The 27,702-nt window shown below is 38.1% G+C and overlaps 1 protein-coding gene across 2 annotated transcripts in view; it reads left to right on the forward strand.

Moving 5' to 3' along the window:
• Positions 1 to 27,702, forward strand: part of cops7a (COP9 constitutive photomorphogenic homolog subunit 7A) — a 32,199-nt gene that overhangs the window by 2,318 nt on the left and 2,179 nt on the right. The window contains exons 2-6 of one of the 2 annotated variants that reach the window (XM_043702290.2): positions 7,101 to 7,280; positions 10,266 to 10,341; positions 22,928 to 23,016; positions 24,599 to 24,801; positions 25,603 to 25,708. In XM_043702290.2, the coding sequence (XP_043558225.1) occupies positions 7,119 to 7,280; positions 10,266 to 10,341; positions 22,928 to 23,016; positions 24,599 to 24,801; positions 25,603 to 25,708 (636 nt within the window). In that variant the 5' untranslated portion in view covers positions 7,101 to 7,118. Of the gene's footprint in view, positions 1 to 7,100; positions 7,281 to 10,265; positions 10,342 to 19,127; positions 19,997 to 22,927; positions 23,017 to 24,598; positions 24,802 to 25,602; positions 25,709 to 27,702 lie in introns of those variants that run through there. The other variant, XM_043702292.2, reaches the window with a different exon arrangement.

The following is a 27,702-nucleotide window of genomic DNA, read 5'->3' on the forward strand; positions in this document are numbered from 1 at the left end:
AAAAGTGGAAGAAAATTTAATAATAGATCAAACTTAAATGTTTTGTATCTTAACACATGAGGCTTTTTGGAATAAGATAGATGAATCGGCAGTGCAATTGGAGTTCAATGGATATGATCTCAAAGCCATTACACACAGAAGGTTACAAGGAGGTCCAAACTGGCAGCTTAACGTTCAGGTGTATTTCACCTTTCAGATCGTAGGGAAGGAAATGTGGTGGGGTAGCACTGTTAATAAAAGATAGAGGTCAGTTCTGAGACACCATCTAGGCTTGGGTGGTGTAAAGTTCCATTTGAGTGGAAGTAAAAAAATGGGAAAGAAGACATTAGTAGGAGTAGTGTATGAGCTACCAAACATTAGTCACGCTGAGAAAGTGTATAAATTAACAATTAATTGGAGCAGTTTTATGAATGGAACAGGAACACGATTTTTGCTTGTGAGTGGGTTAATAAAGGAGTTATGAATGAATAGAAATAAAGAGCTTGTGAATGGGTTAGTGAAGGTACCGAGAATACAATATCTCTCAGAAGTTAAGGAAAGTGCTGGATGTCTTGTAACGCATAAAAGTGGTTAAACTCCAAGGACCTGATTAGGTGTACCCTAGAACTCTGTGGCAAGCTAGGGAAGTGATTGCTGGGTCTCTCGGTGAGATATTTGTATCATCGATAGTCACAGGTGAGGTGCCGGAAGACTGGAGATTGGCTAACGTGGTGCCACTATTTAAGAAAATTGTCAGGACAAGCTAGGGAGCTATACCTGACGTCGGTGGCCGGCAAGTTGTTGGAGGGAATCCTGAGGGGCAGGATGTACATGTATTTGGAAAGGCAAGGACTGATTAGGGATAGTCAACATGGCTTTGTGTGTGGGAAATCGTGTCTCTCAAACTTGATTGGGTTACTTTTTGAAGAAGTAATAAAGAGGATTGACGAGGGCAGAGCGGTGGGAGTGACCTGTATGGACTTCAGTAAGGTGTTCGATACGGTTTCCCGTGGGAGACTGTTTAGCAAGGTTAGATCTCATGGAATACAGGGAAAGCTATCCATTTGCATACAAAACTGGCTTAAAGGTAGAAGACAGAGGGTGGTGGTGGAGGGTTGTTTTTCAGACTGGAGGCCTGTGACCAATGGAGTGCCACAAGGATTGGTGCTGGGTCCACTACTTTGCATCATTTATATAAATGATTTGAATGTGAGCATGAGAGGTATAGTTAGTAAGTTTGCTGATGACACCAAAATTGGAGGCGTAGTGGATAGCGAAGAAGGTTACCTCAGATTATAACAGGATCTTGATCAGATGGGCCAATGGCTTAAAAGTGTCAAGTGCAGTTTAATTTAGATAATTGTGAGGTGTTCCATTTTGGGAAAGTAAATCTTAGCAGGACTTATACACTTAATGGTAAGATCCTAGGGGTTGTTGCTGAACAAAGAGACCTGGGAGTGCAGGTTCATAGATCCTTGAAAGTGGAGTCGCAGGTGGATAGGATAGTGAAGAAGGCATTTGGTATGCTTTCCTTTTATTGGTCAGAGTATTGAGTACAGGAGTTGGGAGGTCATGTTGCAGCTGGACAGGACATTGGTTAGACCACTTTTGGAATATTGTGTGCAATTCTGGTCTCCTTCCTCTTGGAAGGATGTTCTGAAACCTGAAAGGGTTCAGAAAAGATTTACAAGGATGTTGCCAGAGTTGGATAATTTGAGCTATAGGGAGAGGTTGAATAGGCAGGGGCTCTTTTCCCTGGAGCGTTGATGGCTGAGGGGGGGTGACTTTTATAGAGATTTCTAAAATTAAGGGACATGGATAGGATAAATAGACAAAGTCTTTTCCCTGGGCTGGGGGAGACCATAACTGGAAGGCATAGGTTTTGGGTGAGGGGGGAAAGATATAAAACAGACCTACAGAGGCAAATTTTTAACATAATGAGCTGCTAGAGGAAGTGGTGGAGACTAGTACAATTGCAACATTTTAAAAAGGCATTTGGATGGGTATATGAATAGGAAGGGGTTGGAGGGATATGGGCTGGGTGCTGGCAAGTGGACTAGATTTTGGTTGGGATGGACAAGTTGGACCGAAGGGTTTCCAAGCTGTACATCTGAGTATAAATTTGAAAGAAAAAGCTTATAAGGAAGTGAAAGTTAGTGATAGCTCTGAAGTCTGGGATAGGAGGACTAAAAAAAAAAGGACTCAAAAAAAAAGAGAAAAACTACATGGACAAATTAGCAAGAAATATTAAAAACTGATCAGCTTCTGTACATTTATGAAAAGGGTGAGAGGTCAAAATGAACATAGACCCCTTTTAAAAAATGAATCGGGGGGAAAAAGTTTTAAGAAACGAGGAATTGCAGAGGAGTTAAACAGATGTCCATATGATGGAAGATACTTCAAACATCCTATTCTTACTAAAGAGTATGGGAGAGGAATTGAGTACTCATCACTAAAGTAGTAGTATTGGACAAACAAATGAGATGAAAGACCGATATGACCCCTGGTCCATGATGGCTTGCATCTGCAGATTTCAAGAGATAATGGAGGCATTGGTTGTAATTTTCCAAAAATCTTTGAAGTCTGGGGAAGTACATGATGATTGGAAAACTGGTAGTATGGCAAAAAGGGAGGGAGGCAAAAAAGCAATTACAGGTTGATCAGCATAACTTGTATTGGAAAAATATTGGGATCATTTTATAAGGAATTAATAGCACATTTTGGGAAATCATAATCTAATCGTAGAGTTGCCCATGGCTTCATGAAAGGCAAATAATGTCTGACTAATTTCTTCATGTTTTTGAGGAAGTCTGAACTGGAGTGAATAGTGGGCAACCTGGAGGTGTGTTTGTACTTGGATTTCCAGAAGGCATTTGACAAGGTACCTCATAAAAAGTAAAATGGTGAGATCGGAGCCCACAGTGTTAGAGGTAGTATATTGACATGGATAGAGGACTAGCTAATGGACGGTAAACTGAGAATGGGGAAAAGGGGTTCTTTTTCAGGTTGGCGAACTGTAACCAGTGGGGTTCCACAAGAATCAGTGCAATGATAGCAACTGTTTACAATATTTAATGACTTGGAAGAAAGAAGCAAATCTATTGTTGCCATATTTGCATATGACAAAAATAGGTGGAAAGGCGAGTTGCAGCAGGGATACAAAGAATTTAGAGATATTGAGAGGTTAAGTAAGTAAATGTTAAGTGGTTCATTTTGGGCGGCATGGTGGCACAGGCCCAACAAGTCCACACCGACCCGCCAAAGCGCAACCCACCCAGACCCATTCCCCTACATTTACCCCTGCCCCTAATACTACAGGCAATTTAGCATGGCCAATTGGACTGTGGGAGGAAACCAGAGCACCTGGAGGAAACCCACGCAGACACAGGGAGAATGTGCAATCTCCACACACAGTCACCTGAGGTGGGAATTGAACCCGGGTCTCTGGTGCTGTGAGGCAACAGTGCTAACCACTGTGTAATGTGGTATTGTTAGAGACCAGGTGAATGAACTGATGGTCTTATTCCTTCGAGATCCCAAGATGTTGTTCCACCAGATCTTCATGACATTATAGTGAGTGGTATTTAAGGCGCTCCTCATTATTGACCCTTTTTCAGGCTCTTCCATCAACTGATATTTATTTCGTTTTAATTGTTGTCATTAGTCGGTGGCACAGTGGTTAGCACTGCTGCCTCACAGCGCCTAAGACCCGGGTTCAATTCCCGCCTCAGGCGACTGACTGTGGAGTTTGCACATTCTCCCCGTATCTGCGTGGGTTTCCTCCGGGTGCTCCGGTTTCCTCCCACAGTCCAAAGATGTGCAGGTCAGGTGAATTGGCCATGCTAAATTGCCCGTAGTGTTAGGTAAGTGGTAAATGTAGGGGTATGGGTGGGTTGCACTTCGGCGGGTCGGTGTGGACTTGTTGGGCCAAAGGGCCTGTTTCCACACTGTAATCTAATCTAATCTAATTCCTCAACCATTTAGAATCTATCAATTCATTGTGAGAAGTGACCAAGTACAATGTGGAAAAGTGTAAATCTGCCTACTTGAAAGTATAATCTTTAAATGGAGAAAGATTGCAATACTTGGATGTGTAGAAGGTGTCCTGGAATATTAGTCTCTCAAAGCAGTAAGTGATTAGGAAGGCAAATTAAATATTAGACATATATTGCAAAGGAATGGAATGTTGTTTTTTGTTTAAAAAAGCAGGTTTTATTGTCTGTGCAGGGTGTTGGTGTGTCCACATCTCAAGTACAATATAAGAGTTTTTATCTCCTTTGTGAACCAAGGATAAATTGTTAGAAGCAGTTCAGAGAAGATTCATATGACATTCCTGGGATGAAGGTTTAATTTGTAAAGAAAGGTTGGACAGGTTTGTCCTTATACCCTTTTGCAATTTAGAAGAATGTATAAAGATATTGAAATATAGGTCCTGAGGGACTTGGTAGAATGGACACTGGGAGGATGTTTCCTCTTGTTGGGCTGGCAGTTTGCAGTGGTAATGCCATGGGACTAGACATCCAGAGGGTGGGCTAATTCTTGGGTCACTGGTTCACATTCCACCTTGGCAGGTGGTAGAATTCAATTTTGATTAATAAAAGTCTGGAATTGAAAGCTAGTCTCAGTTTTGGTCACCGTGGAACTATCCTAGATTGCCATTAAAACCCTTTTTAGCTCATTAATGATCTTTTTGGGGATAGAAATTTGCTGTCCTTACCAGGTCTGTGTGACTCTAGACTTGATTCAATATAATTGACCATTAACTGTATTTTGAAATGACCTTGAAAATCATCTGTCACGCGCAATTTGGAATGGGCAACAAATGTTGATCTTGCTAGTGACATCCACATCCCATGATGAGATGGGACTAGAACCACAAATCAAAGTTTAAGAATGAGTTGTTTTAAGATGGAGATGAGAATTTGTTTTTCTGAGGGTTATTGGTTTGTGGAATTATCTTCTCCAGAAGGCAGAAGGGGCTGGTTCATGAAGTGTATTCATAATGGAGTTAGATTGTTGATGAGGGAATCAGAATTATTGTAGGGGTGGGGGATTTTGCAAACAGATGAGTGGAGTCGAGACTACAACCAGATTAGCAATTATTTTATCAAATGGCAGATCATGTTTGAAAGGCTGAATTGTTTACTCCTGCTTCTAAGTTCTAATTTTCCTCCGACAGTATAGAAAAAAATTGTATATTCTAAAATCAGACAGAGAACTGTGGATGAAGAAGATCTAAAACCAAACGACTTGCTGGAGGAACTCTGGTATGACAACATCTGTGGAGAGAAAGCAGTGTTAACATTTCAAAGTCCATTTCTGAAGAAAGGTCACTGAATTTGAAATGTTAAGTCTCCTTTCTCTCCACAAATGCTGCCAAACCTGCTGAGTTCCTCCAGCAATTTCTATTTCTTGTGATAGAAAATTGCTGGTTGTCATCATATATTTGTGGAAGTTTGCTGTGTGCAGATTGCAGTCATGTAACAAACTTCATTGACTGTATTGTAATTTTATTAGATTAGATTAGATTACTTAGTGTGGAAACAGGCCCTTCGGCCCAACAAGTCCACACCGCCCCGCCGGAGCGCAACCCACCCATACCCCTACATTTACCCCTTACCTAACACTACAGGCAATTTAGCATGGCCAATTTACCTGACCTGCACATCTTTGGACTGTGGGAGGAAACCGGAGCACCCGGAGGAAACCCACGCAGACACGGGGAGAACGTGCAAACTCCACACAGTCAGTCACCTGACGCGGGAAATGAACCCGGGTCTCAGGCGCTGTGAGGCAGCAGTGCTAACCACTGTGCCACCGTGCCGCCCACAAATGTAAATGTAATTTGAGGTGACTGATAGTCATAAAAATTTATTGATGCAAGTCAGTCTTTCCATCATAATCTCTTGGATGAAGCGAATGATTTTGCCTATACTTTTCTAGGAAGATTAGTGCAAGATCAGACATGTATCCTATGATCTGCCTTCAATCTGATTTTTGCTCATTTCAATCGTTTCTGTTTTCTCATTTTTGAAATAGCATTTCAAAAGAAATTGATTGATTTATTTTTTAAATGCTCAATTCTTCAAGGCTAATAATTTCTCCAACCTTTCCTTTTATTTGAATCCTCTGTATTTTCTCCACTTTTTCTTTTGGCTTTCCCTTTCCCTTAGCAATAAACTGAATACTGCATTCAAGTTTGAAACTGACTACAATGTTGTACAGTTCTCGCATCATTCTAACTTGAATTCAAGAGAATAGCAGTCAAACTAAGAATTCTCCTATATTAAATGTCCAATCTGAGTCATACATTCCTATCAATATCTCAGTTATTTCTGCATCCTATACAGTGTACTGATAATATTCATATATTCTGCATAATATGTAGAACCTTACAGTTGTTTTGAATTTGATCAGTTGTGAATTTCATCTCAATACAGTTATTGGTCCTTGACTGTTTTTTCCTACCTGTGTTTAGGTATTTTCTAATCAGCCTGCTCAGAGATGTTGTTATTGTGCAGTTCTGGAGGTGAACCTGGGCTTTCTGGCTCAGTGGTAGGGACATTGATAGTAAATTATATTGTAATCGTACAAATGACTTTGTAAATTAGGTAAGCTTGCAAAAATTAGCAAACTAAGGTAGGGGAGCTCTAGTGCATGTACCAAAAGGATTTAAAAGCTAAGCAATTAATGTAAATTGGGGAATGTACAGACTGAAGCACTGATCCCTAGGTACTTTATTCAGTACTGCTTCCCATTTTGATATAATTCCCTCAATAAGTAAAAGATCTTTTTTTTTCCTTTTAGTGAATTTCTTTTTCATGCTGTTTGAAATTGTTCTCTTGGGGTGGTGTTTATTGAAGAAAGTCAATTGGAAAAGCAACATATTTCTCTTTTAAAAGTAGATTGGGAATTATTTATTAGAGTATTTCTTTTATAATCAACTGATTTCCATTTAATTTGTGATATATTTGAGGCTTTCATTATTGCAGGAGAAACTAGAACAAAGGCAGCTGAGAAATGCTCTACAGATAACTTGCGTACTTCGGAGATTTCACCATACAAACTATCTTCTGTTTTGGCACTAGTGTAACTTAAAAATGCCAACTTTTGTTTTACAGTGAGTCACCTTTTGTGCAATGGCAGGAGAATCAAAACCTACAAGTAATCCTTTGGAACAATTCATTTTGTTGTCCAGGAATGCAAAAGGCCCAGCATTAACTACCCTTATTAGCCAAGTATTAGAGGCTCCAGGCGTTTTTGTTTTTGGTGAACTTTTGGAAATACCTAATATACAGGAGGTAAGAAAGAGTGCATCATAAACAGTTCACTTTTCTTAATTTTTCCCTATATGCTACAAGTCTTTGCAAAAATTAAAGTGCAGAAAATTAAATAATCTTCAAACACTTCTCTTTAGAATCTTAGAATATTAGTAAGTACAATTTATTAATTTCAAGTGTTAAGTATTAGGTATGTAATATGAACATAAATAAACAAAAAGATACACTGAATAATAGCAGTTTTTGTGGCTTTTCTCAAAGTTTTAAATATTATTCTAAGTGGTTAATTGAGCATCCTTGATTTAGTGCATAACTGCCCTGTGTGATACTGGCCTAAATTCAGTTTATCTAAATTGTGCGACAAAGCTGATCATAAGGTGCTGTAATTGGCTTCAGCAATCAAAGATTAGAGAGAATTTGAGACTGTGTGTGTGTCTGAGAATAAAGAAAGAAGTTTGTTCAAAGTAGTGAAGGGTTTTATAGGCATTCACAGATGACCTTTTTCCACTGACCAGGCAGTCATTAACCAAATGGGACAGCTTTTAAAATAATTGACAAAAGAACCAATAGCAAAATAGTTTATTTTTTTTGAGAGAGTTGTTATTTGGATTAGAGCTTAAAAATGTGTTGCTGGAAAAAAGCGCAGCAGGTCAGGCAGCATCAAAGGAACAGGAGAATCGACGTTTCCAGTACAAGCCCTTCCTGAAGAAGGGCTTGTACCGGAAACGTCGATTCTCCTGCTCCTTTGATGCTGCCTGACCTGCTGCGCTTTTTTCCAGCAACACATTTTTAAGGTCTGATCTCCAGCATCTGCAGTCCTCACTTTCTCCTTTGTTATCTGGATTACCCTATCTGAAAGAATGGCGGAAGCAAGAGTTTGTCCATACATTTCAAAAAGAAATTGGATAAATTTCTGATGCATTTGCAAGGATGTGAGGAAAGAACATGGGAGTAGGACTAATGAATAGCTCTTGCATGGAGGTAGCGAAAGTACAATGAGCCTCCTGGCTGAATGATCTCTTGCGCCATCTGATTCTCAAGGAAAAGGTGATATTCAGTGGCCTGACATTTTTAAATAGGAAGGATAGGCTTGTCCCTGGACATTTTAGTGTCAACGGAATCAGGCTGTTTTCTGATATCTAAAAGATGATGTAGCTTGCCACCACTCTGTCTGGGATCATGGAAAGAAATTGGCACCCATTATGTCCAATTTCTGGGTTTAAAAGTAGGAGTCAAGGGACAAATTTGCTGTTATAATTTCTCATGTCTGATCATTCCCAGAATGTGACAGATGCTTCATAGTTTGGACACTTGCCTGAGACAAATATTAGTCCCTCAAATATGCTGATCACTAGCTTTAATATCTGTCTTCTCTGTGCCAGATTCAACAGAAATGACAGACCTTTACAGAGGCTTACTGAGACTTGAAGGGCTGCCAAATAAGAACAGCATTGTTTTTGTTTTGCCTTGGTTGCTCCTCTTTTACGGATATGAACATGTGTAACGATAAGTTCAGCAATTACAGCCTTAATATATAACTTGCATGAATGGGAAGCTTTTGGAAACAATAATTTAGAATAGAATTACTAAGCAAAGCTAGTTCACATTTCTTTAAGAGCAGATTGCGTTGAAGTAACTTTGAGTTGAGGTAAGAGGTTGGGTGAGGGTAATACAAATGATGTGTCGGGCCTGGCCTTGCAAAGGACATTTGTTATTCTCTGGAGTTTAGAAATATAAAAAAAACTCATTTTAAAGCATTCAAGATTATGAAGGTGCTTGGCAAGCTAAAAACTGTGATGTTTCCACTAACTGATGAACAGGATGTAAGGGGTGAATCATCTGGGACTGAACAGGAAGAGGTTTCAATCTTGAAAGAGTTATCAAATTTTTAAAATTCTCCAAAGGGTTGCAGATGTTCCATCATTGAGAGATAAATTTAGAATTTCAGGGAAGAGTTGAGGAAGTGGAGGTGAAGGTTAAGATCGCATTGAATGACAGAGCACACTTGGTCAGGCACAAGGTCTTCTTCAGCTCTTTTTTTTTCAAATGTTCTTATTGCTCAAGTCTACTGTGCAGTATGTCAGCTCATAGAATCAAAGATACGCTAGCAACATGGATACAAAATTGGCTGTGAAGGAGAACTGTAGTGCATAGTTGTCTTTCATACTGGAGAAAGCTTTGTATATTTTTATATACATGTGACAATAAATGAAATCTAATATGGGTCTCTGGTTGTGATCCCTGCTGTCCCTGCCCCCTCCCTACAGTTACTAGTTGACACCTCAATTACACATCCAAACCAAGTGAATTTTCCAGGTGCTCATCTGACATGATGTATTAGGATGTTTTGCATCTACATTTTTCACCAGTATTGTTTTGATGAGGCTTGGAATCCACTTACCAGTGAAATTTGTTGCCTTGAGCACTCATTTGTCTATACACCCTACTTTGTGCCAGTTTCAAGGAAAAGTATAGCCATTTAGGTGAGGGGTGAAATGATCGCCAGCATTCAAGATAGATCGGTTCAGGTTGCTTGCTGAGCTGGAAAATACTAGGTAACATAGGAATAGTGGGGAGTGCTGTTTGTTCGAATCTCTGCATTGCTGCTTCTGCTAAGCAGCCTGATATTGGTGGTCCCATGGATGTTTTGTTTGTAGGTTTTGTCACTGAAGGTGAAGTGCTGAAACCCAGCAGACCATCAGACAGGCAATTGCACCAACACGAAGCAGAAAGAAGGAAGGGAACACTCGACGTTAATTTTCAAACCAAGAAATTGACATTGTATTCACTGTTTCCTGTACATCCAAGATTGGGAATGTGGAACTTTAGTGAATTTCTGATAATTTTTTTTTGTTGATTATCAGCATGAATATTAGGTTCGTTTACAAATTTTAGAACTTACAAATTTATTGAAGGGCAAGTTATACTTTTGGCTTCAAACTTAACTCCTACAGTTTTCCACTTTAAAAGTGTAAGTGTCAGTAATCTTTGAGTCTTTCTCCCCAGCTGGCTAATGGATCACATGCTGCCTACTTCCAATTATTGAACCTGTTTGCATATGGAACATACTCTGACTATTTAGGTAAGGAACTGGTATTTATTATGGCTGTTTTGTGAAATATTACTACTGGTGATGGGATCGTTACAGTGCAATAGGAAATAATTTGTACATCAGATATGCCAATGCCAGGTCTTCACCTGGAGTTAGCTGTTGTGATCCCATGTTCTTTGATTGTCTTTGAAATGCTTTTTCTTAAATATGTCAGTCTTATGAGCGAGTATGTTTTCAGTTTTTTGTTCTAATATTCCTCTTGTTTATAGTGGAAATCAAAATTTAATCTTTTCACTATTATTAATAATGTTTTGATTTTGCATCTTGTTACCAATTTTGCAATCTGTGGAAATAGGTTTTGAAGGAGTAAAGATTTTTACTTCTGTAAATCTACCTTCAAAAGACTAGACCTTTTGGAGTTTGCTTCATAATTATAACTTCTCATTTCTGATTGTTACAGTGAGTTATGAAATCTTTATCATGGATATAAAGGTCTTCCTATAACTGAATGCTGTCTCTTAGCCAGTGGCTTGTACACATTCAGTGTTGTGTTCTTTTCTAATTTTTGTTTTTAATATAAATTTGAATATACATTGTGCCTTCTGGCAAATGCATCTTCATCCCAAACTTACCCTTTTCTATTGTTGTTTTGTCAATTAGAATGTAATCTCTGGTGCATTTTTGCTTCCCCTGCATATGCCAGAGAATCAACTGAACATAATTGCATAAAGAGTGCTGATGTGAGGAACACCGTAAACAAAACTTTGGAACTATGACTAGCCTCTGGCAATTACCTTTCTCCATGAAAGGTTTTCCTGTTGACCTCTGTTTTGATGAGACTTCATACCCTTGATGTTAAGGCCTACTGCACTATCTGTTGCCACTTTTTTTAATTCCTGTATTCAATATTTATCCCAATCTTGGATGAATTTGAGGTGTGTAATGAAACTAGCTTGTTTGGGTAAAAATTGAATTCTGATGGTGATCAAGTTATTGTCGTTTTAAAAAAAACAAAAGTAATTTGTTCCTACCAGTTATTGTAGAATATGTGCTGTAGTCCACGCCACTCTCACCATCTCTATTTATTTTAAACAGATACCTGTCCCTCGAATGGCACTGATAGCAATGGTAGCTGATAAGTCACAATTAGAGGTTCTGCTGTAGCTGCGTTAAACAAGTTGGCTATTTCAGCATCTGTTTATTGAGCAGTTGCCTGAAATTAGAAGTTTATTGGGAATATGGTGCCATTTGCTCCTGATTTGAGGTCACTTTCCATGCAAGCCAGTCACATTCAAATTGCCCAGGGCTTTAATCTGAGTAAACTTGTTATACATTATGTACTGAATGCTGGATCTATTATTGCTATTAGTATGAATCTTTGCAGTAAGGGTAGGATAAACAAATAATTGCTCATATTCTACAGGATTATGTGCATCAATTAATCTGGTGGGGACTGTACTGATGCCTCCCAATCAAAATGATGAAAGTCATCGAAGAGTGTGTGAATTGGCTGATTTAATAGTATGTCTCGGGCGCCTGTAAAAATGTGGGCTATGGTGAACTTTGTGGTAGCATTGGACAAGATGTCCCAGGCCCACCTTGATGTGAGGGGCATTTTGCTCCATTGTATGTGCTTTTCCTGAGGAATGTGACCAGTTTCTTTTGAGGCAGTGCGAGTTGCCATTAAGTGGGATTATTCCTTAAACAACTTGTTATTTGCCCAGTTCTCCTCATTTGACAATCAGTTTTTCTGTCTTGCCAAATGCACTGAACAAGTTGATGACATGAGAACTCGACACTGAAACCAGAGCAGATACCTGGAGGATTCACCTTGCTGCTTACACTGAAGGATTTCAATGTTGCGTATGACCAAACTGCATCATGACCTGATCCACAAGCACTGCCCGTTTACATTCTCTTGTCCTCATGTATTGATACCTACCATTTGCCAACTTTGGCAACGATCATGTCACATCTCTGATAGATTGGCTCTGGAAGTTCAGGCTTGCATAGCAGTGTACATTAATCTCTCACCCGCACGGCTGGCAGCCATGTCTCAGTGTTGTTGGAGCAGCCCTTGTTGAAGTCCATGGAGGCACTTGTCAGTCCGGGTATCCAACACAGTCAGTCAAGGGCAACCTCGCATATTGGTCTATGGTATTGATCACCATCAGGCATCAAGTCAGCGATTTTAGTCAAGGTCTCTGTGCTTCTGCAGTTTGTGGAATGGGTCACACTCCGTTTGGTGAGTAGGGATAACTCCGTCAAGGAAATCTATTCCGATCAGTCAAAGGTCTGGACACTCTCAATCCTGGGCTGTCCAGTTATGGCGCTCAAAAAGGTGGGGTTAGTCCATCAGCTCTGTCTGCAGAAACTAAAGGGAAGGGGCTTGGGGAGCTGAGGCAAAGTTGTCTGCTGCCTCAGGAAGTAAATTCTTTGGAATCAGAGCTGCACGCTGGAAAGGTGGCGGTGCTATCAGATGTAAGGGGTAGTTAACAATATCTCCAAGGAGGTGATGTGATCAAGCATGGATATGAATAGGATCACATAGGAGGTGTTGGAAGCATTATCACTTCAACAGGGAGGCAGTGAATGACCAGGCTTGGCATAGTCCATTTATATGCCGGGTCTGGGAGAGAAAGGTGGACAGGTACTGTCTTTCACCCCTCTACCTGTACAGGCTCTATTTGCACTTGAATAAACTTTCTTCTCCTGTATCGAGAGAAAGGCAAAGATGTGAGAGTTAAACTAATTGACTTAACTGCTAATTCTGATGCAGGACAGTGAAAGGTGGTCAGGTGCTCTGCAGCAGCACAGGGGACTTGCAGGATATTAGGGGTGGAATGAGAGGGAAGATGTTGCAAGTAATGAAAGTGGTACAGCAGGAATCTTGGTTCTAAGTAAGTGCAGAAGCAGAAATTACCATTCTCTTGGACTGTGGTACAGACCTGAGTGGTAATCTCAGACCAGACTGCCGACATCTTTTGGTATAGCCGCCTCTGCTGGTCCCCTGACAAGAGCATGACACTCGTCTGTCCTGGGACCTGTGGTCAGTGTTGCATCATGGTACGATCCTCCTCTCTCCGATATGCTCAGAATCCATGAGCAAGCAGGGCAGCTTTAGAGTGCTGGTTCACTGTGGCCTTTTTAAAGATTGCATGATGCAAGGGATGCCAGTCTTTGAGTATCAGTTGAGTGGTAGCTTGTTTCAAGGATGTCGAGTGGGAGGCTGAGACTGGATTGGACCTGAGGTATGCCATAGGAGCAATGTAAGTTGTTAATGAGGCATATTTGGTAAGATATAGCAAGTTTTCCACGTTGTTCCATGTGACCACGTTGACTACTATGCAGGTAACCTTGACCAGATTGGTAACTCATTCTGTGCTCCACTGGGTAATGCTGCTGGCATACTTTTTTTTATTCTACCCATTGAAGTAAAATTCATTTTCTGCAAGATGGAACTGGACAGTGAGAAAAGTATCACCCAATCGTGTGCCTGTATGGTTCAACTGAAAAACTGAGGGACAATCTTTAAGAAAAGTTAGCTCAATGATCCAGAAGCTATCCATTACCAAAGAATAGTGTAAATCTGGAACTCCGTTTTGCTCTCCTCTTCCATCTGCCCACCACAAAAACATCAAAAAAACTATGGCTAGATCAATTGAAATTATCAAAATTGGGATTAACCATATTTTCTTGGGTAAAGATATGGAGACATGCAGAGTCAAACTGAGTAAATGTAATCAACATATAGGTTAATCATTATCTAAATGAATGGCAAAGCAAGCTTGAAGGTCTAGGGAGAGGCTGAATTGGCTGGGGCTGTTTTCCCTGGAGTATCGGAGTCTGAAGGATGATCTTAGAAGTTTATACAATCATGAGAGGCATGGATAGGGCTAATAGATCTTTTTCCTGGGGTGGGGGAGCCCAGAACTATGTTTTGGGTGAGAAGGGAAAAATTTAAATGGGACCTAAGGAACAACTTTTTCAGAGGTGTGTGTGGGTGTATGGAATGAGATACCACAGGAAGTGGTGGAGGCTGGTACAATTACAACATTGAAAAGGCATCTGAATGGGTATATGAATAGGAAGGGTTTAGAAGGATATGGGCCAAGTATTAGCATATGGAATTAGATTAATTTGGGGTATCTGGTTGGCATGGACGAGTTGGACCGAAGAGTCAGATGCAAGCATGGAAACAGACTCTTATGACTAAACAGTCTTCTACCTTACTTGCATATCTTGCTTATGATGATCCAGGTGCCTAATTTTGAGTTATTAGATTGACCCATTGTTTGTCTTGGTTAACCATTGGGTTAGATAGCACTACTGCAGGAAAGTCTTATGAACGCCTTTTTGCCTTTGGCAGGTAAGTTGTTGCATCACTGCATGCAGTACAGGTCGTTTTGTATAACGTGACAGTTGGTGTCCTCTGCAATCTCGCGTTATACCAAATCTCAGTACAGAAAACTGCATAGAAAACCATGTTGTAGCAGATGGCTAATATGAAATCACTATGCCAACTTGACAAAGAGCCCCATCCAAGATCAACTTCCACTGCTCTCTGGGGAAGTGAACATTGGAAAATTTTGCTGGAATGCTTCCTGAGATCATGCATGGAAAGGTGGGTGGGGGTTGGGGGGAGGAGCTTTAGGAGAGAGAGGGAGTGAAAAAAGGTGCAAATGCAGTGATGTCCACCGAGTGGTGGAGAGTAAGCAGGGTCTTTTTGTTAAGCAGAGGCTCAATTGCTGGCTGTCTGAAGTTTCAACACTGTGACTTTACAGGAGAGGGTGTACATGTGTGGAAGGTGGGGATGTTAAAATAAGAACGGACCATTGGTGACCTCATGTCTCCTCTTCTTACCCACCCATCCCCAAGTTATGCCTGATGTAAGGTCTTTCAGTCTCCGTTTGAAGAGGAGGGGAGGATCTTAGAGTCTCGGCCCCTCATTCTGTCTGAAACCCAAGACCCAACTAAACTTCCAGTCATTCAGAGCATCCCTGCTCTTTAGCAACACCATCAAAAAGAGATTTTACTCTCTCCAAAAGAGAACTTTCTGCTTTTCTTCTTTATTGGAAATGTTTTGGTAGTAAGTTTGGGGAGAAATCCCATTGTTTGAATGACTTTGTCTGCATTATGAAGTGACTTCTTAGCTGGAATTGAAAGTTAGAAGCCATGATAGGATTTAAATAGCATTAAATTCAGCAGCTGGGCCAGTGCCAACAAATTTCAGATGGAACATTATTTAATTCAGAAACTTAGTGTTAAATTTACTATATTATTTCACTGAAATATGATTTCAACATTTACTTTAGACTGTGCTATCTTTTGAGTTAGGCTAACTATTTTTGTTTCAATATTTTTGGTGGTTCGCCCCAACCCTATTGTTCTCATAGGCCCAATTATTTCTATTATGCGATTTTCTAAAACGTCGGCATTGCACAGGAATTCAACTACTGTGCTATAGGGGAACTGCCTGCATTTGTGTTCAGTTTTTTATATTTCTACTTGCTAAATTCTCCTAAAATATCTTTACTAATAACGTTGGTACTTTGATAGAATTAATTTAACCTACTTTGTCTTAAATCCGCAAATGCTGTGAAAATAGAAAAGTCTGAAAATATTCTGCAGGTTTGGTATTTGTTGTGTGAAGAAAGAAAGTTAAGGTTTCAAACCCTTTTAACTTCCATTTCTAAGGAAAGCATGTTAACCTGAAATGCTAACTCTTTCCTTTTCCATAGATGCTGCCTGATCTATTGAGGATTTCAAACATTTTCTGTTTTATTTCTGATTTCAAGCAGATACTTTTCACGTTTTTACTCTAGCATTATATATGATCATTTCAAAATTACTTTTATTTTTTTCTTATGGTATTAATTTATTTTCTGCCTCTTTAGTTTCTTTTGAATATGATAACATTTATTTTAGATCAAAACTTTGGAAGACTAGAATAGACAGTGTGTTTAGAGGAAATGTGCAGCTGTAGCAATCTGGATTTCTCCAGCAATACTCAGCTTTAAGTAATAAATGGATATTGAAACATGAGTTGCCGATCTGCAAAGAATTGAGCTGCACCTAGATACCCCATGCATAACTAATTCATCTCATAGTAACTGTATAGTAAAGATTTGTTTTTGTCAAACAGTGAACATATCCTTATTTAACTTTACGTATAAGAAAGTGGTTATACTTGTGAAACCAAAGTTACTACAATATGAACTTTTTGTTTTTGTAAATAGAAATCCCGCTGGCATCTGTGGAGATAAATATTGGTAACTCTTCAGAAGGATAATACCTAAGCTGAACATTGCATCGTATAATTCTGTTCCAGCAAGAAAATGTTTAATTTACATTTCTATGAGAATAAAGTATCTTATTTTGCAGATGTCCAGATACTTGATGTCTCATTTGTAACTGAAATACTCATGTTAAACCTTGGATTAACATAATCCAAACCTGCTGCTGACTATGTGAAGGCAGCTATTCAACATACAACTTGAATAATTGCAGTTTATTCACAAAGTGAGAAAATATACCCTTCGAAAATAGCAGGCTGAATTTTTTATTAGGTTAACCTTTTGTCTACCTGCTGTATTGTCTATGATCCTGTTAACCCCTCAAATTTCAACAGCATTCCCTCATCTCCTGCTTCAAGAAAATTGTTTCCTCTCTTTGAACCTTGCTTACTAAGGTAATTTTTTGTATAAAGCTAGTGTTGCCCAAATCTGTACAAGGGTTGAATATTATTCCCATACTTGAGTAAACTTTATTAGCATCATACATAGTTTGGGCTATAAAGAAATTGCTCTCTAGGTTTTTAAATTACTGTTGAATTGGAAAATTGCATTATCAACCCGTGGTTTACTACCTATTTCAATGCTCCCTCACAGTCATCTCATCATATACTCTCCATTAGCTTGAATTCAGCCAAATCTCTCCTGCACATTTCCTAACTTCTATCAAATGCCTTGCTTATTGACATTAAATGAGTTCTCAAGGCCTCCGTTTTAAAATTCATATGCCTTTTCTCTTCCCCACCTTTAATCTTCACTGGTTCTCCAAGTCTCCCTGGGCTCTGCGTTCCTCCAATTTTGGCCTGTTGTACATCTCTTATTTCCTTTCCTCCACCATTGTTGGCCGTGCTTTCAGTTGTTTACATACTAAGCTCTGAAATTCCCTCCTTTTAAGCCTCTAATGTCTCCCTTTCCCATTTCTTTTTAAGGCACTCCTTTTAAAACCTATCTTTTTGACCAAGCTTTTGGTAACCCCTCATTCATAATCCTTAGGTTGCTTGGTATCAGATTTTGACTGATAACACTGCAGTGCCTTGGGACTTTTAATCACCTTTAAAGATGCTTGTGAGCTAAATTAATTGAGGGGGAAAAAAAGTAAGAAACCAGGCAACTACAGGTAGAGATGTGACTGAAATCTGTGGCAGGATGGCTGCTCGAAGTCTGTCCGTGTGCATTTGTGAAGAGTAAAGCCTAGTATAACGAATCTAGTTCATATTTTCTAAGGATCTTGCTAATATGATTAAGGGGAGGAATAATGGGTTGGTGTCTATGCTGATCTGTACCTGAACATTGAGGTGGTGTTCAAGATTCTGTACCGGTTTCTAACACAAAATCAAACTTTATGTTATTGGAGGTAACCATGCACAACGTATGGAAATTGGGGAGCACAGAGATTTAAGGAAGCATACATTTTTGCTTTGTGGGATCTGACAGGTGATGTTCCCCAGTATGTTTGGCCTCAGCTTTTCAACATGTATGTCAATGGCTTGGATGCAACTAGAAGTACATAAAATGCAAAAGTTTATCTGATGCTAAAAATTCGGGGTTTCAGTTGTGTAGAGCCTTCAGTCAAACTGCTCAGTTTTGGACACCACACCTCAAAAGCAACAGTAGCCTTGGAGAGTGTGCAGGTCTGATTTAATGCTGGGATTTAAAGAGCATAAATTGTGAAGACTGCTTTCATAAATTTGGTTTATATTCTTTTGCTTTAGGTTATAGTTTGATCCAATTGAGGTGTGTTGTTTTTTTTTAAAAAATGATTCCTTAAAATAACTTCTGAGAAACTATGGCACAATTTTAGTGTGAATGTGTAAAATTGGGTGTGGTTTAGGTCTTGGCAGATTTGAATTGACAGAAGTTTCAAGTGTGCTTGGGGATTACTGTGATAAGCTATGGGGCTAGCAATCAACCAACTGATAAGTGAGTTGTCATCTTTTAAATGGTTAAAAATTGTGGCTGATTAAACCCTGGAAAACCAGTAGCTACACCAATGGAAGAATGTCTAAAGAAAATATATACTTGCCTTCTGATGTGGGGGATCGGGGAAACTATTCAGAATAAAGGAGCACAGTTTTAAAATCAGAATTAGGTCATTCTTAATTAAAATGTATATTGACTTTTTTAATGCAAAAGCATTAGCGAAAATGTAAACTTTTTATTTCTGCAAAATGCTGTTTGATGTTGAGGCAATTAAAATTGTAAAGACAAAAATGGCCGGATTACGTTTGAGAAAACCTATCAAATAGGGTTGAGGTCAAGATCAGTCTAGTTTCAAAGATCTCATTTTCTGATGTTCCTAATAGATATTAGATATTGTTTCACTACTTCTATTTTGTCTGTCCTGTTTTCTTTTTTTTTTCTCCTCTTTCCCTTCTATATGTTTTCCGGTCTTAAAATTGAAGCCTTTGTCTTTACTTTATTTTCAGAATTAAAGATCTTTTCATTTCTCCTTTTAAAACTGACTTGATGTTTCCTTGTAATTCAGAAAGCAGCAACATGTAGTTATCCATTCACTCTCTTCAAACTTGGTAGTATCCTGTACTGTAGTGAATCTACTAAAATTAATTCAATTGGAATATACTACAAGAATTTTCAAACTTTGAGCAATGGATGCCTCCCAAAAGTCTTTTGTTTGGAGCACCTTCATGAATGACTGGCTGAAGTGAAATTTTTGTATTTGGTGAGTATCCTATCTGCTTGCGATGCTTTCAGCAATAGTTTAAGCAATCCAAATATTAGTGTACAATAACCAAGTAACAAGATGCTAATAGTACTAATTGTAGTTATTATTTCTAATATTTGTTTCGCCATGAATGTTATTCCTCTAATATGTATTCGTTCTCTACACAGATGAACTCTACACAGCCTTCAAGAAGTTTAAAAGTACATAACATAACCCACATATACAGTTCACACACATAAACTTCATGATTACCATGCAGCAGCACTAAACTTGAGATTTATGTGCTTCAAAAAATGAAGGATCACCTGCATGTGACCCTTCACTAAGTACTGAAGATGTAATTTGTCATTTGGTTGAAAATGATTTGAAGAAACCAGTGACATTTGAACAAATACTCCTCTATTGAAGTGCTAATGAACAAAGGTTGAAGTAACACAAACCAAGAATTTGTGATTATGTATGCTGTCAGATTGACTTAATTTTTATTCTCAAATATGAAAAAAAATCTTGCCAGTACTCTTACTGCTTTGCACACTTCTCTAGAATTCGAGGAATCTGCAAGCTCCCTCCAACCATTCCATCAGGTGAAGATGTAACAGAAGTCGGCAGGAAGTTGTTATTAGTGAAATTTCTCCTGTTCCCTCAACCTCCCCATTCAACCAAACATCATCAAGCTATGTCCTTATGGAAGGGTTGCAACAGTTTTCAGGTATCAAAATGGGGTCATATGTTTGAAATGCACTGCTCCATACCGCTGGGGTGTAGTAATTGGATCCTGGACCCTGTTTCCCTGTGGTAGCAATGAAAGGAAATGAATGAAGTTCGTTCTGCAAATCTTATGGGCTGGTGTATTGTCTGCTGCTTGAACTTGTTTAACTATCCACAAATTGCCATGCACCTGTGTACGCCCACTGGGAGGGAGAGAGAAATTGTTATGAATTAACAAAAATGTTAGAAATGAAATTGTACTTGATGTCTTTCTCATTCATACAAAGTTTATTGCAAATGTAATTAAGTGGACGTGAAGCATCAAGACATTGAGATTGCAGGTAGGATCAACTTTAATTACAAGACCAGGACAGCATTCAAACTTGGGCTGATAGGTAACTAGCTATATTTAGGTTATCTCCAATAAGAGATTTAACCATCTGCATTGATATTCAATTACTGTGTCATTGCTGTAATTCTCATCAACCTCATGAGGGCCACTACTGACCAGACATTATTGGAGTTGCCGAATAAATACTGTGGTTATAACAGCAATGTATTTCACAAGGGTTCATTTACCTACTGACTTCATGATATTTTCCCACCACCTATAAGCTTCAAGTGAGAAGCATAATGGAATACTGTCCAGTTGCTTGGATGACTTTGGCTGAAATAAGCTCAGTATCATTTAGGGCAAAGCAGTCGGTTTGTTTAATCTGTATTAAACAATATATATTAATGATTTGAAGAAGAGAACTAAATGTAATATCTCCATTTTCAGGTGTGGGTGGAATCTCATGGAAACCTATAAAATTCTAACACGAAAAGACAGGGTAGATGCAGGAAGGATGTCCGTAGTGGCAGACAGAGTTTAAGGATACAGGGTAAACCATTTTAGGGGTGCAATGAGAAATTTCTTTACTGAGAAAGTGGTGAACGTATGGAGTTTGCTATCTTGGAAGGTACTCCAGGTCAAAACATTGTATGATTTCATGAAGCAGTTGGATACAGCACTTGGAGCTGAAGGGATCAAATGTTAAGGGGGGAACGCAGGAACGCATTCTAGAGTTGGATGATCAACCATAGTCATAATGAATTGCAGAGCAGGCCTAGTCATTGCTCCAATTTCCTCTGTTTCTATTGACACTCTAACTGCCATTTTGAACATTCGGTCTGTCCACCACCTCGTGCCAATGTAACCTCCTAAACTGAATTAGTCAGGCAGAAGCAGTGGCCCTGCCTGACAAACTTTTGCATGAGCAAATTGTACATGCAGAAAGAAAGTTTAAGGGATCATTGGTGTGTAGCGTGTACAGTATGCTTTGCCATAACTGACCAAGGCTGCTTCAACAGCACCTTCCGAAACTCTGATCTCTGCTACTTTAGAGGAAAAAAGAAATCAAATGCACAAGAGCATCGCCACATGCAAGCTCCCCACAACCATCCTGAACTGGAAATATATCAATGTTCTTGCATCATCCTCTGATTTTTATCCAACAGCACTGTGCTTGTATCTGCACCCCACAAACTGCTTCATGGTGGCTGCTTCTCACCACCACCTCAATTAACAGACAAAAAAAATTGGGCCTTGTCAATGATATCCACTTGACATAAATGCAAAAATGATCAGCCTTCAAATATCCACTTTAAAGTCATACTTTGCTTGCTTTGTTAATTTCAAATTTACAGGCGCACTGAAATAAATCTGGTAGCTTTAGGACAGAAGCTATGCTGGCTTATAGAAGTTGCTGGCTTTCTGGAAAAAAAGAAAGACAATGTTAGTTCAAATTCCGAGGTCTTAATCCAAAGAATTTGAAATGCATGAAAACAAACCAATGCGATTGCAATATACTTTAAATTAATGGCCATATCACTGTTACTAGTTCACTTCTAAGCCACTTGATTTAATAACTATTTCATGCCTTGTCCATTTCCTTATATCAGCACAACTGTATAAAATGAGATCACTCAAAAAGAGTGGTTTATGGCTAGCTGAATTTGTGTGCATACCTGCATTGAAAACATTTTTGGAATTCAAAATTATAAATCATCTAAAGTAAACTTCTCTGAATGTAACATACATGGTAGCCCCAAGGACAATGGGTCATGTGCATAAAATAGAATAAGAGTTACACCACAGCCCATTACTCAATCTTTGGCAATGTAGTCAGTACTAGAATCATGAGGCTATCATATGCTGAAATTTAAATGCAGGTTTGTTTCCTTTTGACTTGATTTGCACAAAAAAATACATTATTGGATATTCTTTGTAATCTATATCTTCTAACTGCAAATGACACTCAATACTTTGAAATTGCTATTTCATGCCAGTAAGGACGAGCAGTTACAACTGCACCGTATTGTGAATCTAATTTCCTAAGTGAGGTACTTTTTGCAAACTGCTTAACTTTAATTTGTCGCCTATTGTGCGTGATTATCTGTTTCAGTTATGAGAAGGCACTGGTGAACTCACTCATGCATAAGAATTTAATTGACACTTCCACACAAACTTGACATTTGTGCAAAAACCAAATGCTCTCCAATCTTACAGGTCACATTTATATAAAGGATACCTGAACCAAGGATGGAAATCTGGTTGCCCCTTCATGTTTACTTTGATGTGACAAGTTACTGCTTTAACATAAATGCTCCTCAGTTGTCTTTCCTGTGTTCATTTCATATATTAGACATAAATGCACCGTCAAACGTTATCTAATGATAACAAACTGTTATTTTTAAAACAAAATAAATGCTAATGCTTAAATTGATTTGAAGAGTTAAATAGACTTGGGGGAAATTAATGAAGGCATAATCCAAATATAACCTTTTTTGGCATATTGGTTGTGCACTTAGCAAATTTGAGCTGTGTATAATTCTTGCTTTAATTAACTCTAAAGGTTCTTTCTAGAATTACATATTTTCTGTTGTTTAGCAAATAAGGGAAGTCTACCCGAATTAACATTAGCTCAGAAGAACAAGCTGAAACATCTCACCATAGTAAGCTTGGCGGCAAGAATGAAGGTACTTAAGATTTTGTTTGTGTGTACATGCTAGGTGTCCAGGACGCATTGCCATGTAGTGATATTTTTGTGTTCTGATTCAATTTTTGTAGCCAGCATTTTTTTGTAAGTGGCAATTGCACTTCTGTACGTACATAGGTATTAATTTAGTTTTTCTTTATTTAAATTCCTCAGCAACGATATTGTTCCTATAAGTCCAATGTAAAAGTGAATGTGAACGTGATGGAAATTGAATGCCAATCTTAGAGTGCAGTATTATTTGAAATTATCCCTTCACCAGTTTTAGTGTTATTTGAGAGATCTTGGATCTATTGAGAGATGCCGCAGAATGATCTTCAAGCCTTTTTATATGCAGATATTTAATTGACAGCAAATACTTTCTTGGATTTTTCTTTCTGTCTTCTCTCTCATATGTACTATCTTATTTTATTAAATGTGAGACTGTTCCAGGAACTAGGTGACGTTGTGGGGTGTATCATTCCCTTTTCACCTCTAGAATATAAGATTGAGTACAGTTCAAACTTAAACCCTCCCTGTTTTCTGTCTGTCTTGTCTCTTTATGAAATAGGTTGGCTGGTTTAAATCCAAATCCAAAAGATTCTGGCTGAATGCACAAAAAAATCTACTCTGAATTGGCAATTAATTTTGACCCCACTGAGTGGTTGATGGCAAAAGTGTAAGGACTTAAGCACATTTTGTTGTGAAACACTATGTTTTAGTTGGAATATTAACATCTAACCAATATGTGCTTGACACAGGCATGTTTGATACTTGAGATGGCTGTCTATAATGTATTCTGTTCCCTCAGAGTAACATGCTTTGTAGTTTTTATTTTAAAACCTGTAAATTCCGAAGTTCAGACGCTTTATATAGAAATCTAAACCTTTCATGCTGTTTTTTTTTTTAATCAACATTCGTTTTTCTTACTAAACTGAATTTCTTACTTCTGCCAGCTTGTACTATTACTGCAGTTTTCCCATAGTCTCATTGCTTTGAAAGTTAATACTAATTTGAGTATTGTAGGCAAAATAACCTAACCAGAAGGAAAGGTTTTACTAGATAAACAAAATATTTGATAATCTATTATCCAATGTTATTGTTAAAGTGGACAGAGAGGCTTTTCTCCTATGTTCATAGCTTGATGGTTTGTCACCATAATCTATTGAATCACTTAACTGATAGCGCCATTGTGTTTAAGAGACTTATGAGGTTATAACTTTACATCAAGAGAACATCCTAATGTTTTGAAATGCTGCACTGAATGTATGATATTGAGATTTATGTTGTGTGAGAACAATAATTTCATATTAGCTCGATTATATGTTAATAGTCAATATTAGCGCAAAGTTGAAACCAAATGTTTGTTCTATTAGTTGCAACCTTGGTAAGATTTTTAGGAATATTTTACTAAAAATAATGAATACCTTCATTACAACTTATTTTTATGTTTATTTAGTTCTGTACTGAGAGAAAAAAGTCTTATTTTAACCATCTACATTGAGATCTCCAATAATGAGGAATCAAAAAGGTTTTTGTTTTGTCATTGCACTGAAATTGATGACCTTTCTTTTATAACTTGGCAGTGCATTCCATATTCCATGCTCCTGAAAGACCTTGATATAAAAAACCTCAGAGAATTGGAAGACCTGATTATTGAAGCAATTTATACTGATATAATACAAGGCAAACTTGATCAGCGAAATCAGCTTCTTGAAGTTGACTTTTGCATTGGCCGAGATCTCCAAAAGCAAGACATCAGCAGCATTGTAAAAACTCTCCAGGAATGGTAATTGACTTTTTGTTCTATGATGTGGAACTTTTCTTTACAGTAATAATGTATAAGGAAAATTTGAGACAATTACAAAAATCTTCAGATTCTCAGCATATTGATGGGAAACCTACTTGCTTTCATATGATTTCGTACCTATATTGATGTGAAGGTAAGTTTTTAGAAATATTTGGCCATTAGATGTGATCCTGTTAAACTGAATTGTCAGATAGAAAGGGCTAATTTTATGTTGTTTTTGCTACCTCGAAATCCTATTGTATAGATTATTCCCTCTGAGTACTCCAGTTATTTCAGGTTTTTATTGTAATTAATTGATGTTAATGCTAGTGAAAGAGTAATGTATTGTTTTTTTTTTAAATTGAAGCATGTGTTCAGCATTTGTATCATCTTGTATCATTGGCAAATGCCAATCACTCCTGACAAAAATGAGCTGATAGGTGTGTTCTTAACAAAAGTGATAGATACTGGAACTAAATGTTTATTGTCTGAAAAGTAGGGATGTTCCAAAAATATAAGCATATTGACGTTTTTGATGTGCACTGAACTGTGCTCATGATATTTGGTGAACTGTAATGGAAAAATAATCTGTCAATGAATGTACGTTTTGTTAATTGTGCAACTTCTTTAAACCTGAAAGTTACAACTTTTCTGAAATGCAGCTGTACTGTAATTGCATTTTGTTTTGTAGTTTTATGGAAAAACATTCATGAATTAACTTCAGTATCTTTTTAGAATGTATTTGTCTATGACCACTTTATGCAAATATCCTATTCTAACAGGTGTCCTGTTTCTTGACAGGTGTGATTGTTGTCAAGCGGTTCTGCTGGGCATTGAGCAGCAAGTGCTCCGTGTAAATCAGTATAAAGAAGGCCACACAAAAACACAACAGCAAGTAGAAACTGAAGTGAGTTCAGGGGGTAAAAACTACATGCTTGACATGTCAATCCTGCTTCCATTGGTTATGTAAAATTTTAATCTGATGGAAGTTTTCTTTAAATCTGCAAACTGTAAGATTACAAAAAGCTCTTAAAATATGAAAATACCTTTCAACAATCAAGTTATTTGTAAAGCATTGGTGTAAAGATTTTTCATTTGTCACTTTTTTAAAATCTGGTTTTGTATTGTCCACCCTAAGTGATTTTTTTTTTAATTCCACCTAACTTTGCAGTACTGCTTTTGAACTATTTGAAGAAACAACACGCACTAACAGTAGATAAGAGTTGCTCTGTAAACAAGGGCACTTGATCTGCCATTATTGGGAAATATTGCTTGTCAATGAGTTGAATTACTTTTTGACAACTTAACTGCATTTTTGTCACCAGGTTAGACATCTGCTTCACTGAAAGTAATATTATCCAGGCAGGCATAATGCATAGTTAACCTCCTTCACTAAACCCTCTATAAAATCCCATAATAAGCTGGTGGAGAGATTCAAATAATGCTGTGTACTACCAAGGAGTGTCTCCTCTACAGGCTAAATAGCAGATTAATCACTTACCAAATTTTGCAAATAAGGAGTGTCTCACTCAACTTTGCAGATTCCTATTCATTCAATAAATTAATCTATCCCTATCAACGATTGTTCCTTTTTCCTGTACAGTAGCAAGAGTTAGTGTTTAATTTTGAATGTGGCATTGATTTTTAACAGGAAAAATTTTAATTAAGACTTCCATTTGAAAGAAGAAATTTTTCATCCTGTCAAAAAAATCTTCAAGCACTTTTTTTCTCATCTTTTGGGACTTAATTTAAGAAACAAATGTTACCATTTATGGTATTAGTGTTAAAAATAATGCTTTGTCACAACAGTTTAAATTATTTCTTGTAATGTTTAGTTAACTTGAGTTTGCGATTATCTGAACTTTACATGTTATAATGCTTAATTAGTAATTTATAAATTTGCTGAATATGGGACCTTGCCACGTTCTCAAGTCTTACAATGTAACAGTGGTTCACTCCAAAGGTACCTAACTTGCCTTAAGGTACACTGAAATGTCTTAGTCGTGGACAGCACCATATATTTGTCAGTCCTTTTGGAAGTGACTGCATTGCAAAAGTAATTCATTAGTGGTGATATCAGATTGAAAAACACTCCGTGCACAATGCAGAACAATATATGTGTTTACTCACCACTACCACCAACTCTTGAAGGTTTGCATGAAGATTTGTAGCTTGGATGTCAGTTGCTGTGTTTGTGGCTATGTGAAGAGAAGATCACTATGGAGTATTCACCAAGAATGGACATCCCCATGACTTCATCCGCAGATGCTTAGCAGAGAAACAACGTGATGAGGTCATGCCGCAACCTAATACACTAGCCACACAATCTTGTATAAAAAATGTCTGAACTAACAGCCAGACTTCTCTGACCACTCTGATTCATGACAGCCCATAAACCGACAGCCACACGCCGACAACAACTCACCAGAACAAAAGACCCTGTACCCATCACGTTCAAGACTAACATAATTCACAACATTCCTTGCTCAAACTGCACAAAACACTATACAGGACAAACAAGCAGACAACTAGCAATCCACATCCACGAACACCAACTAGTCACTAAACGCCACGACCAGCTGTCCCTAGTAGCCATGCACACAGATGACAAGACCTAGTCCCAATGTACCAGCCACTAAATGAACTATCTGAACCGGCAACCGGAAGCAGCAGGAATGGAACCTACTAAATTCAAGAAGACACAGTATAGCAGCGCTTCAAGGAGGCTCCAAGGCACTGAAGATCTCTCAGACGGAATGAAACATCTGCAAATCAACTTCTCAGCGAACATACCCACAACGACGGCAACTCTTGTATCTTATTCAAGTAGTTTCTATACTTTTAAGTAAAATAGTTCCATGTTTTTTGTTGTAAATTCCTATGACATTAGTGAATGTCATA

Source organism: Chiloscyllium plagiosum, unplaced genomic scaffold (assembly GCF_037043375.1).
Source record: "Chiloscyllium plagiosum isolate Xiang-an unplaced genomic scaffold, Cpla_swu_hap1 HiC_scaffold_13, whole genome shotgun sequence".
NCBI classification, from domain to species: Eukaryota; Metazoa; Chordata; class Chondrichthyes; order Orectolobiformes; family Hemiscylliidae; genus Chiloscyllium; species Chiloscyllium plagiosum.